Source organism: Oryza sativa, chromosome 3, assembly GCF_034140825.1.
Source record: "Oryza sativa Japonica Group chromosome 3, ASM3414082v1".
Taxonomy (NCBI): Eukaryota; Viridiplantae; Streptophyta; class Magnoliopsida; order Poales; family Poaceae; genus Oryza; species Oryza sativa.
In genome coordinates this window covers 28367501-28380173 of record NC_089037.1, presented here as the reverse complement: position 1 = coordinate 28380173, position 12673 = coordinate 28367501, and the positions used below count along the sequence as shown (strand labels likewise).

Here is a 12673-nt window from a genome sequence, read left to right as displayed (position 1 = left end):
TATATAAAATTTTTGAGTAAAAAATAGATAAATATTACAATAGAAGTTAATAGTATACGGATAAAGTATTTCATTTTTTTAAGACGTTGGTCACCATCGTTACATATTTTAGGATGGCGAGAGAGTACTCCCTCCTTCCCTAAATGTTTGACACCGTTGACTTTTTTAAATATGTTTGATCGTTCGTTTTATTAAAAACTTTTGTGATATGTGTAAAACTATATGTATACATAAAAGTATATTTAACAATAAATCAAATGATAGAAAAAGAATTAACAATTACTTAAATTTTTTGAATAAGACGAACGGTCAAACATTTTTAAAAAAGTCAACGGCATCAAATATTTTAGGATGGAGGTAGTATATAATAGTCATTTGAAATATAGTCATTTTGTTCATCGTTGATGAACCAAATATTATTTCACCGAGCAAAGACATATATAATCTATATTTATGACAGTTATAGCATCCTGAATTTTCATATATATTGTTGTTACCGGGTCACAATCTGCAGTACCATCACGTTCGTGATCTCTTATACTCCCTCCGTTTCAAAATGTTTGACACCGTTGATTTTTTAGTACGTGTTTGACCATTCGTCTTATTTAAAAAATTTAAGTAATTATTTATTCTTTTCACATCATTTGATTCATTGTTAAATATACTTTCATGTACACATATAGTTTTACATATTTCATAAATTCTTTTGAATAAGACGAACAGTCAAACATGTGCTAAAAAGTCAACGGTGTCAAATATTTTGAAACGGTGGGAGTATATGTTAATTATTGGTGTTCAGATTCATCACATCGTTTGCTGTTTTCACATCTGGCACGTTTGTTTTGATCTATTAAGCGTGATAAACTCTCTTTACTTAGGAGTACGTGTGATTGATATCTTAATTGGTATCAACTGCTATGCTGACCCTATCATTAAAGTGCCCTTCATTACCGTACTAATACTGGAGTAGTATAAATCTTGTGCCACCACCTCCAGTTTTTAAATACAGTATATGGCAATATTGTCAACTGTTATACATGATATTCAATCATTCGTTTTACTATTAATTTTTTATATAAATATCATCCATTCAGTTATGATCTTTATTACCATTAAATATATTTTAAGTATGAATTATAGTTTTTAATATTACATTAAATTGTTGAACATGATGAATATTAAAACATCGTGTCAAAAATCATCGCATATTTAAAAACTGAACTAGTACTGTTATATACTTGAATTGCACCTTTATCCCAAAATAGTTATATAGAACGAAGGTTGTACGCACCGTTGGATGGTATGTACAGCCATTTTTTATTATGTACAAATTCTAACCAAGATAATCCTCTCTTATATGCAAAGGTACCATATTATCATCCACTAACAATTACTATTACATTTAAGTATCGTACATGTATTGCTGTAATATTTATAATTTAATAATTTATTAAATTTTAGAGACTTAAAATGTAAGCATGTCAAATCATTCCACATAATTCATATAATATTTTAATATATCTCTTCATCGTTTTTTCTATATTATCTCCTATACCTATCAAGTTCATCCCCACTTAGTTCATGTTACTTATATTTTTCTCTCATTAAGTCATATCTCATCAATTGTTTTTAATTTTTAATCCTTATATGATTATTAATCTTTGGTTCAAATTATACCTCTTCTTTTCTTCTCTCATTAAGCCATATAATCTCAATTTTTTTAGCCGTTAGATGTATGATCTAAATTATCTTCCTTCTTTTGTTTTCTCATAAGCCACATCATCTTACTTTTACATTTGAATCATCATTCTATATAGTAATTAAATTTAAATCACATCAACTTATGTTTATGTAAGCTCATATTGTTTAAGCCATCTTATACATTAATTTTACTTATTATTATCGTATTAAACTCTCACAGGAGTATGCAGGGTTTCACCTAGTAAACACTATGGAATTGCAGCCAGCCGTTGTCTTGGGAGTCTAGCAGCCACGTTACAACTTAGGGTGTGTTTAGTTCGCGTTAAAATTGGAAGTTTGGTTGAAATTGGAACGATGTGATTGAAAAATTAGAAGTTTGTGTGTGTAGGAAAGTTTCGATGTGATGAAAAAGTTGGGAAGTTTGAAAAAAAAGTTTGGAACTAAACTCTACCTTAGTTACAGGCTGCCAAACAGGAACAGGATTTGATGTTTGATTTACTTTTTCTAATTTTATTTTACATTGTTTTCTTGTGAATATAGTTACTAGAGAATAAATTTTTACGGATAATAATATTTATCCATATATAATTGAAATTACGTTACTAAGAATAAAGGCGGAAACATATTCAGATTGAGCCTCAAGCTCTCAACTATTGGTATGGTAATGCCTGTCAAAGACCCATCGCGACAAATTCCTGCTGTCCAAATACTTGGCATAATACGCCAGACGCTTCCAAGCTGCACTTTGCTGAATTGCTGCAGAAGGCAACTCACTCTTCGGCCACTAAAGTGAAGTTGACACAATCTTTTCTTGCCTTTTATCATCAGCTGTGTCTTTATCTATTAATTTCTTTTAAGAAAAATGAAATGATATGCTATTGTAATCTTTTCAGTCAATGGAAGCATCCAAATGTAGAGCGGCACTTGTCAGTGCAACGTGTAATCCAATCATGCTCCCAAATATAAATTAGAGTTAAAATCATTTTTAAAATGGCCAAAAAGAAAGACAAGATGAAAGATATCATGTTTCACACATCCCTTGTCTTTCTTCACCTACCTCGCTAGGTTTCCGGCTTTCATCACAATTGGAAAATCTTGCCTTTAGGAGTATATCGTTGATGCAAACAAAATATTTTATTTTAATTTTGCCTTACTGTTGTAGGTTTTGACCAGATCTCTTAAAATACACTAAAAACTACGGATGCTACCCATGCTCATGTTTCTTGAGAGACCAGGCTCACCAGATGGAGTTTAAATGGCATAAGCACACGTAAGTTATAGTAATTTACAACGCAATCAAATTCTAATATCATTCATCAGACAATGATCGTGTCTAGCTGGTTGACCGTGCAGCTTTTTTTTTCAGCAGAGTTGAAGTGTGCCAAAATAGATGTGCATGAGCTAACCAGCTGCAAGGTGGAAATCAAATGCAAGGAAAATTAGTGCATGCCTAGGTGTTAGCATAGGTGTTCTCCAACAGACATTGTCTGATGAACATTGTCCATGTTGCCAAAATGCCAACATTGTTCAGAGCTTGATCAGGAGCAGAAAGTATATTTGATCCCTGGACAAGACAGTTCCTGAAAAAACTTGAGGAGATTGCATATTCAGAGTTAGCTACACAATTGCATGTATATTTTTGTGCTTCACCAACAGGATTTGAAGACATTGGGCAAGAGCATTTATAAAGGATCCAGTCTCTGAAACATTCGACAAAGTTACCAAAATTGGGCAAATGGTGTTGCCACCAGATGCTAAAAGTTGAGAAATATTCACATGGATCAATTCTACCATTTTGTAGCTTTTTCACTTATTTCCCATTAGTCGCGCCCTTGTGAAAAGGCCAGAGACTAGCGAGTCTTTCAAGCATTCCAGAGCCTTTGAAGTAGCCAGAAAAGGCTTGTGGCGCAGCAGCTGGAGGGAAGTCTTCAGGAGGCATCGCAAATGGTCGCACCATTTTCTCAAACTTGTCCAGTGTTAGGCAGGAACCAACTTCCTGCAGTCTCTCAGGCCCCATTATCGGCAGGGTGTGCTCCTGGAGCAAGGAAGTATTTTCACTGGTTTTATCCTGGACCAAAACATATATTACATGAGTAAGTCTCAATTGCTCAAATGCATCTAGTAGCGAGCAAGCACACCGGAGCTCATGTCCTGCGTTGCAAAAGAAGGTGCAAACATCACCTCTAGAGGACTAAGATCAGCACCACGACTAAATGTCATTTCAATCCGGAACCTTTTCTCATCTTCTAAAGGAACCTGTAAATACGAAATCCGGTAAGCAAATAAGACCATGTAAAACAACAACATCCAAATTCCAGAGAACTGGCTGTAAACGTTATCCCAACAGTAAGAACTGTAACCTATGAAGCACATCAACATAAGTAGGTGCAAAACAGAGAATAGTCAAGGAAATAAGATAAAGAGATCCAGGACCTCATCGCACATAAAATGGCGGTTTGGAAACATATGGTCTCATGTATTTTGTGAAAAACAGAAATCTTACCCAGAATAAAAATAGCATTTGTAACAAGGCAAGTTTTCTTGTGAGCCATATGAAAAAGATCCATACCTCAGTATTTTCAAACATTCTAAGCACAATATTACTCATGTAGTCAAGCTCCCTGGTTCTATGCAGTCGGTCTAAAGCGCTTTGGCAGACAAGGCTATCCTCCCCTTGTAGACATTCATCCAAGTTGCAATAGCGAAGGACATTCATTAAGGAGTGTATGTGAGATTCCTGTTAAAGAGAATGTTAGAATAACAATTAAATCCAAAAATGATGATAAGAACAAAAGCAAAGCTGAACATGAAGTCTCATGCATACTGATGTGAAATAAAGCCTTGTCCGGACATGTCTGTCAGGTGTCTTTACATTAGCATACCTGGAATAAAGTGAATTAGAGAAATTAAATACACATGTGATTAGGATTGATTAGGATTGATAAAACCAAGGGCATACTTAGGATCTAAGCGGTATTTAGTTTCTCTATCATCTTCATCTTCCTGATCCAATGATTTCTCACTTGTGGAACTAGATCTTCTTCCATCCTCATTTCTAGTTTGAAGTTTTTGTTGGTACTCTGATTCTTTCGTTGGTAAGAATGTAGCTTCATCTTCTGTAAATTTTGGATCTGAAACACTTATTGCTTCTTCACGAGTGTTCCGTAGATCAATTAAAATTTTTCCAAGTAACCGACGTGCTATCTAGGAAAACCAATCAAAGCATTCAAAATGATTAATCAGTTTGTGGCATGCAAAGAGCATATAATCATCTGTGGATGGAACAAACAGTAACGTCTTTCTTAAAACAAACCTTTGAGCCAATTTTTAGTTTTTGCTTTGGGTTGATCCCATACTCGTTTGGAATTACGCCATCAGCAAGAAGCTACAACAATCAATGTTAGATAAGCTATGATGAAAATATTAAAAACGTCAAAGAGAACTAATCTACACAAATAAACTAACAAAAAAAATCCAAAACTATAACATCATATGTGGCTCTAATAGATAAAAGCTATAATTTTTCAGAAGGTCAAACTTTGTAAATTTTTGACAAACAATTAGTCAAATTATAAGTATATTTTAGTGCATAAAATTATACCAATACATTCATTTTTCAAAGAGCGTTCATAAACATTGCTTTTATAGATATTATGAATATATTTATGCGCAATCAATGGTCAAAGTCTTGTCTTAAAAACTTCTTTTCCAAATAAAATATGCCCTACAATTTTCTACAGAGGGAGTAATTGATTTATACGAAATGATAAAAGTATGAAGAAAAGAACATATCTCACTAATATCTAGCTTAATGAAATTCTCACTAATATCTCACATAACATTATACAAAAAGAATGTGGAATTGGACCTTCTACGTTGAATCATCCAAACAGATGCACTAAACAAACAATGTCTGTTCCAGGTCACTTCACTCCACAAGATCTAGCATAATGAACTTAAGACTCACATCTCTCATAAGGCTATACAAAAAGAATATAAGATTGAACCTTCTATGAGGAATCATCATAACATAAGCACTGACCATACAGTTTGTCTCACATAGTCACATCACCTGAGCATTGGAACTGTATAATTTAACCACTTGCGATCTTTTCAAGGCCTATGTGACCACAATGCAATAGTCTGCACTCCAAGACTTGTGGAGGCAAAGAAAACTAGGAATGTCATTCTTTATGTGGCACAGGTGACTTGTGTCAAATGATATCCTCAGAAGTCAGAACTTCAATGCCCTATCTACCCAGTTGTTCATACAAAAATAATATGGCCATATTTTGCAATTGCATATCAGTATATATTTACAATTGCAATTGACTGATTTCTCTTCTGCAGGAAGTACTTAGTCAATATGACTTCGTGGCTACTCAAGAAGTCCATCAGTAACATTCATGCAAATTTAAAAGAGAGATCAAATGGAAGTACAGAACGTTAAGGTTCCTTACTTGAGCAACTTTGAAAAGCTCTTCCAAACCTTCAAGGTTAAGATGTGCATTATGCAGGAGGTCATATCTGCAATGTAATTCAGCACTTAGATTGTGCGGTTCATGACAGATGTAAATGATCTTTCATAATTCAAATAAGTACATTAGATATATAAGGAAGAATAATGGCATCACGTTATAATTCTGTGTCAAATTTAAATAACTTTATGTCATAATGAGTATTTAGGTACCCTTCAAATATATTAGCGGCTTTGGATTCAGAAAAGCTAGAAAATAGAGATTGCTAATGAAAACAGACAGTTAATTCACGCTCCTGATTTCTTTCTAAATAACCTAGTTACTTGAAGATGGTTTGTTCACTTACTTGCAGGAGTCATAGACATCTGGGATTTGTGTAATGTCAAATCGGCTGCAGTAAAATTTATGGAGCACTATATAAGTGATTGGAGAAGGAAGTTATACTTGGTTAATAAAATGATTTCTGACATCAAGAAGTCTAAAAGTGAAACATTTTACTCACTCCTTTCTTTCATTATATAAATCCCTCTCAAGTTTTTTCCATCGAGCAAACATCAAGAGGAAGCTCTCACTACCACAAGGCAACCCGGCAGCAATACGAGCTACATCAATTGTTGTTTTTCCAAAAGCCTTTGCTTGGTCATATCTAGAAAACGAGTTTGTTAATGCAAGCTTCTCATCTTCATCTTCAGCAAGTAGCTTGACTTGTGCAGTTACTTCTTTCGTCAACTTGGCCTAGTAAGTTTTAAAGCAAGGAAATAAGAATCATATACATTTTTGCATAAATTCTCAAGACAAAACAGTGGCATCTACTGAATCCTACACCATCATGACTTCTAACATTAATTATATTTGCTTCAAAAGGTTTGTTTCATGAATCAAGCAAGACATGCTCCAGTATAAACCTATTGAGCTCAAGACTTCACAGTTGGCATGACTGACACAGTAACATATTGCTTTGAGGTGAATGTGAGCTAATATTTTTCACAGTTCTTTGTTAATCATCAGCATATACATAAATACCAATTATTAGCACTGCCCTAAGTTCTCAATATTTTTGTTCTCATATCTTTTGAAGAAAAGACTGCCCTACATTAGACAGTCCAATATTTTCCATAGCTGTCTTCTCTTATTATTAAAACCTCTCCTAGAGTGGTTTAGAAATGCATTATTGAAACAAATGCTGTAAATTATTTGAATACTTCAAAAGATGCTTATGAAAAAGACCAAGCTTATATCCAGTCAAAGTACTGTACCATCTTAGGGAGAAGCTGCGAAGCATTTGCAGGCAATCCTGCACCATCAACCATCCATGGAAACTCCACTGGTTCATTGGTATTCTTTGCTTTAGCATTTGTAATGATGATCTCATGCAATCTAGCCTGAAAATGTTTATTTATTTAATTTTTGGTAATAGTATATGATGAACAGGAATAGAAGGCAGCAAGGAGATCCTAGTTATTAAGTGAAGATATGACAATACAGAAGGATTAAGAATTAGCTTATAGTAACTAAGGAACATCACAGGTGCTTCTAAAGATTTATGAGGGGTGAAAAATAAAGTAATGGTTAGATTCAACACTAGCAAGTGTTAAAACTCATAGTTATGCCAGGCGGTTGTCCTGGCATATACAAGATACAGGCTAGACTTGTAATATACTCGTAAATGATCTAGCTTCCTGAGATTAAAGCAAACATGCCAAAACATATACATATCTAATTGTATCGTATATGGAACTGGTTGACATGGTAAGTATGGACATGACATGAATTATACGGGACTTGTAACAAGTAACTGTCATGGGTAGGTGGTTTTGGCCCCAAGCGTCACTGACCAGGAGCTGTGATGAGGAAAGCAAAGAAGACAAGAGGCAGTGAGAGAAACAGGAAGACAGAATAAGTGTCATCAGGACAGGATTTCCTAATAACAGAATCTCATCCAAAATTTCCATACTCTTAGCTATATCCTTTAAATCCTCACAGGCAATCTCTAATTGATCTCTCGATGGAAATCTCCTAACCAAAGAGGAGTATCAATCCAACTAAGCTGAAGAGGATGCACCAGTGCCAGTCCACAGTAGCACCAGACAGTATATACCTTAAAATTAACCTCTTCGCAGTATACTATGTGCTTGTGTCTTTTTGAGACTTCAATACTTCAGAGTTCATAAACAAATACGGGGTGTTTATTAAATATGAGAGCAAACCTTTGCTTCATCCATCTCGATGCTAGCATCTTCCAATCCATCTAGCATAGATGAGTCTTTACTTACTAGAGAGACCTGGAGAAGTTAGTACAAAGGCAGAGTTGAGAAAGAGGCAGGAGTCACAAGTAAGCAACAAAAAGGATCTAAATTATAAGCAACAGACCAGTATAGGTGTTAGTTGCCCTTCCAAATCAAGAAGGCCTTTGGCAAATGCTGCTGCTGACATCTGACAAGTACACCATCATGAACATATACTCAGATGATAAATAACATTACAAGAGAAAATAACGCATAGCCACATACTATAAGACAAGTTGCAGACGATCCACTTCTATTTTGCTGCTATCTTCTCTCTACTATACCCAGTGATAGCATCCACTTTTATGATTATCCTACTGAATAACTTATCCTATCATTTCTGCAATATATTTTTCTGTATTTATGTGTTCGAGTACAACAATTTGTCAGTGTATAACAGTGGTGTAATTTTATCAAAGTAGTGAAAGTACCAAAATGAGCGTGCTGGGCTTGAATATACAGATTTGAAGTTAGGCTATTAGTTATGACAATAGTATATTTTGCCTGGTTTTCCAGTAGTCCGGGAAATAGTGAAAAAATGCAATTATCTAGGAGTACAATTAGATTACAGAGTTTCCAATAAAGTTTGAATATGCATTGATTAATATTAGACTGATTATTGCTTCCGAGCCATCCTGAACACGGTATGGATATGATCAAGCAGATTTAGCACTATCTGAGAAGAACAAACATCATATATCACTGAGACCAAACAATTTTCATCAGCTTAAGTTATGTTTGCCCCCATCCATTGTTCCGTATTTGATAGGTTAAACACAAGCAGGTATGGGCTTTATTACCACAGGAAATAAAAAGTAGTTGAAAGGTAACTAACAACAATTACCTATCAACAGGTAAAATTTTCCTAAATCCTGTTGGCATGACCAATGTCAACATAGAAAGGAAAAACAGAATAAATTAAAAAAATAAAACTATTTCAGATTATCTAAATTGAACTATTTCAGAGGGGCTATAAATTGAAAAAAAGAAGACCAAAAGTATACCTGCACACGGCCTTCATCTGAACTGTATATTTTTAAATCATGTCTGTACGTGCTATGAAGGCGAAGCAAACCAGTTCCTTCACCTATATTCAGGATAACATACTAGTAAGAAAAGAATATTGAGTACAAGAAATAAACTTTTTTTAAAAAAAAAAAAAAGAGAAAAGAAAACCAAGATGATACAAGGTCATCATGCAAGACAAGGCAGCCTGACAGAGATCACATTTCATTGAGAACATTACATTACTTAAAATGTTTTAAAGCTTAAATACATGCAACTTTATTCTTAAAAAAAAGAAACCTGCAACAGACTGTAATGTCAGTAAAGTTACTTTTCCTAGCCAATCATTGCCTATAATAATGCCAGGTTCTTATTGCATTTATATCTAAAGAAAATAACTGAAATTTTCACTAGAAGGCCCATTAATGACAGGTGTGCTAGGGCCCTACTTGACAATTCTGTCGTTTATGTCAATGAGCCAATTGTAAGCTGAAGGTTTTGAAAAACATAATTGATGTAGGTATTGTACAGATATTTAACTAGCTAAAATAAGTTGCAAAGATAAAAAATGGGTGTTCTATAATTTCTTGTTTGCTAGCATCAAGAACTTCATCTAAGCAGTAACTTCAACAAGCCACATCAACTACTCACATACATGTTATTATGACAGCTAAGTCACCTTTTACATGAACTTCCTTTCCAAATTAATTAGAAAATTGTTGTAGTAAACTAAGTGGAACAGGTGTTCAACATCACAAGCCTGCCAAGGACCTAGGCCACTACTGCTCAAGTTTATGGATCTCCAGTGTAAATTTCTCTTTTCACTTGAAAAGAACATCAAAGATAAAAAAAGTTCTTTACATAATAACAGAAGCAACACAATGTGAATCTTACCTGGATATATATTGTTTCTGAAAAACCTACCCAACTCTTCAGCCTGAATGAGAAGCATGAAAAATAAAATCATGACGTAAGAATAAAGTTGATCACAAATGCAACTGTATGAACTTTGTTCCTGTTGTATCCAAATTTGCTCATTCGGTTGTAAGAGTTATTTGTGGATTGATGATAAATTGAAAATTGTATAAAAATTTTCAAATTTCTATTGTACTTATTCTAGATCATTACAACTCATCGATATTTGGCTAGTACGACATAATAGAACCTAGTTGACTAACCATCCCACCACCACCTATTGAGTTGGTGGGACCTTCTATGGATATGTTTTTCTTCTGATATATATATAGAGCCTTGCAAGTTTACAATATTCTGGTATATTCATTTAAATTCCATTGCAACGCTTAGGTACTAGCCTAGATTGGAGTAACAGAAAACTAGTGATTGATACAGAATAATTCTAGCTCTGAGGCTTATTAAATTAAACTTAGATTAATTAAGTTGTAATGAGGGAGGGTGGATATTTACCATGAGAATACATAATACTCCCTCCGTCACGAAATAAGTTCATTTTTCACCCATCACATATACCAATAGAAAACTAACTCCGATGAAATGATTGCTCAAAAATGAACTTATTTTGGGACAAATGGGAGAGGCCAAAAATGAACTCATTGCGGGACAGAGGGAGTAACAAACAGTTGAAAATTAAAGTAAAAAGTTATGAGTACAAAACCTGCTTTCTCCCAGCATGAGTGAGTACACCGCCATATTTTAGAATCATCAGTGCTTCAATTGGTCGTTCCTCTTCACCATCACCACAGCGCTTTGGAACTCTAATCCATTTCAGTGGCTTTAGTTGCACTTTTCTATAAATACCAGAGAAATGCCCACCCTAGTGTTGCAATGATAACAAAAATTATCATATGTCAGCATTCTTGTAAAAGAATGGTATAACCTTGTTATGACAGATATGCCAGCACCCTTTAGAAGGCTGGAGGATATATACAAGTTCCGTGCTCCTTTTACCACTAGGTTCATTATGTTTGACTACAAGGTATGCAAGACAAATATGGCACCTTGTTCCATTAACGGCAGGAAAAGAATAAGTAACTAAGAGTGAAAAGATTATTATAGCTCCAAAAAAAATTATAATTTCTTGAATTGACCAAAAATTAACAAAAATCTAACAATGTTAGTATCAGAGTCTACTGGTTTATAAATTAAAAGTTTGAGAAATCAATAGTAAATAGCATTCATGCCTCCATTTGTGGCATCATGAACTAAGTGGCTACAAAGCACACTGAATACATTTGTGTTAGCTATATAATAGTAAAGAGCCTCCACGGGGTATATCTAGTGTAAACCTGAACAAATATTAGGAACAAGAATATTAGGGCTCAAATTAATGAAAAGAATGTTAACAAATTGACAAGAAAGTCTATGGATTGATAGCAAAAACAGAAAGGAAGTGAGGTTCCGTGGAAGCGGAAATAACAGCATGTATTTCTATTATTATTCCATAGCGAGTTGAATAATTGTCCCACTTTGTTTCTTCCAGCGCATAGTCATTTGAAATATAAATTTCTAAATAAGGGACTACCCCATTCATCCAGATTCGAGTGTTTGTCATGCCTATTTGATGCCAAACTGAAAAGGTTTTGCATGCATAATACTAGCTACTCGTATGAGTTTGCGCAAGATATGTTCCCCCATAACCTGGTGAAGAAATATCCATATCACATGGACAGGCAGATTTGAATTAAAAATTACCTCCTCCAGTACTGCTTTGACTTGACGAAGCTTTTCAATATGCTCCAAATCCTCAGCATCACTGTCACTTTCCCGGCCAGACCTAGATAATATAAATTTGGTTGAGTAAATAGAAGATCAAACTGACTAAATTAACAAGTTTGCGAATTGTGGCAAGCCAATAGAAGAATAAACTTGCACAGACAGCTAATTCTGGATTGGCTTACCTTGTTGGTGGTACAAGCTGCCTTGTGGCATCTAGCAAGTCTTGTAGTTGCACGGCACTTTTCAGTTTTGTCTACAAGGAAATCAAGAAAAAATGATTTAGTTTAAGCACCAACAGGATAATGAAAAATGAATATTCCACAAAGGGGATACCTCAGCTCTTGGCTTTCCACCATTGTATTTCAACATCAAATTCAGGAGTTTTTCCTCAGTAACTTTCAATTTCACTTTCTGCTTTGGTGTCCGATCGCCACTAAACAGATATTAGATGTCAAGACACAACACCAATATTTATCATTCAATACCAGCTTAACCAGCATAGAGGCAGTA

At 34.5% G+C, this 12673-nt stretch overlaps 1 protein-coding gene across 3 annotated transcripts in view; it reads right to left on the bottom strand.

Moving 5' to 3' along the window:
- Nucleotides 1-3359: 3359 nt before the first annotated feature.
- Nucleotides 3360-12673, bottom strand: part of LOC4333768 (inositol hexakisphosphate and diphosphoinositol-pentakisphosphate kinase VIP2) — a 16705-nt gene continuing 7391 nt past the window's right edge. For all 3 annotated transcript variants that reach the window (XM_015776870.3, XM_015776869.3, XM_015776871.3), the window contains 18 exons: nt 12497-12596; nt 12346-12416; nt 12140-12221; nt 11103-11261; nt 10364-10406; nt 9469-9551; nt 8550-8612; nt 8387-8461; nt 7436-7561; nt 6682-6914; nt 6526-6570; nt 6162-6228; nt 5015-5086; nt 4661-4905; nt 4526-4583; nt 4271-4438; nt 3883-3957; nt 3360-3769 (listed from right to left, as the gene is read on the bottom strand). In XM_015776870.3, the coding sequence (XP_015632356.1) occupies nt 3512-3769; nt 3883-3957; nt 4271-4438; nt 4526-4583; nt 4661-4905; nt 5015-5086; nt 6162-6228; nt 6526-6570; nt 6682-6914; nt 7436-7561; nt 8387-8461; nt 8550-8612; nt 9469-9551; nt 10364-10406; nt 11103-11261; nt 12140-12221; nt 12346-12416; nt 12497-12596 (2023 nt within the window). In that variant the 3' untranslated portion in view covers nt 3360-3511. The remainder of the gene's footprint in view (nt 3770-3882; nt 3958-4270; nt 4439-4525; nt 4584-4660; nt 4906-5014; nt 5087-6161; nt 6229-6525; nt 6571-6681; nt 6915-7435; nt 7562-8386; nt 8462-8549; nt 8613-9468; nt 9552-10363; nt 10407-11102; nt 11262-12139; nt 12222-12345; nt 12417-12496; nt 12597-12673) is intronic.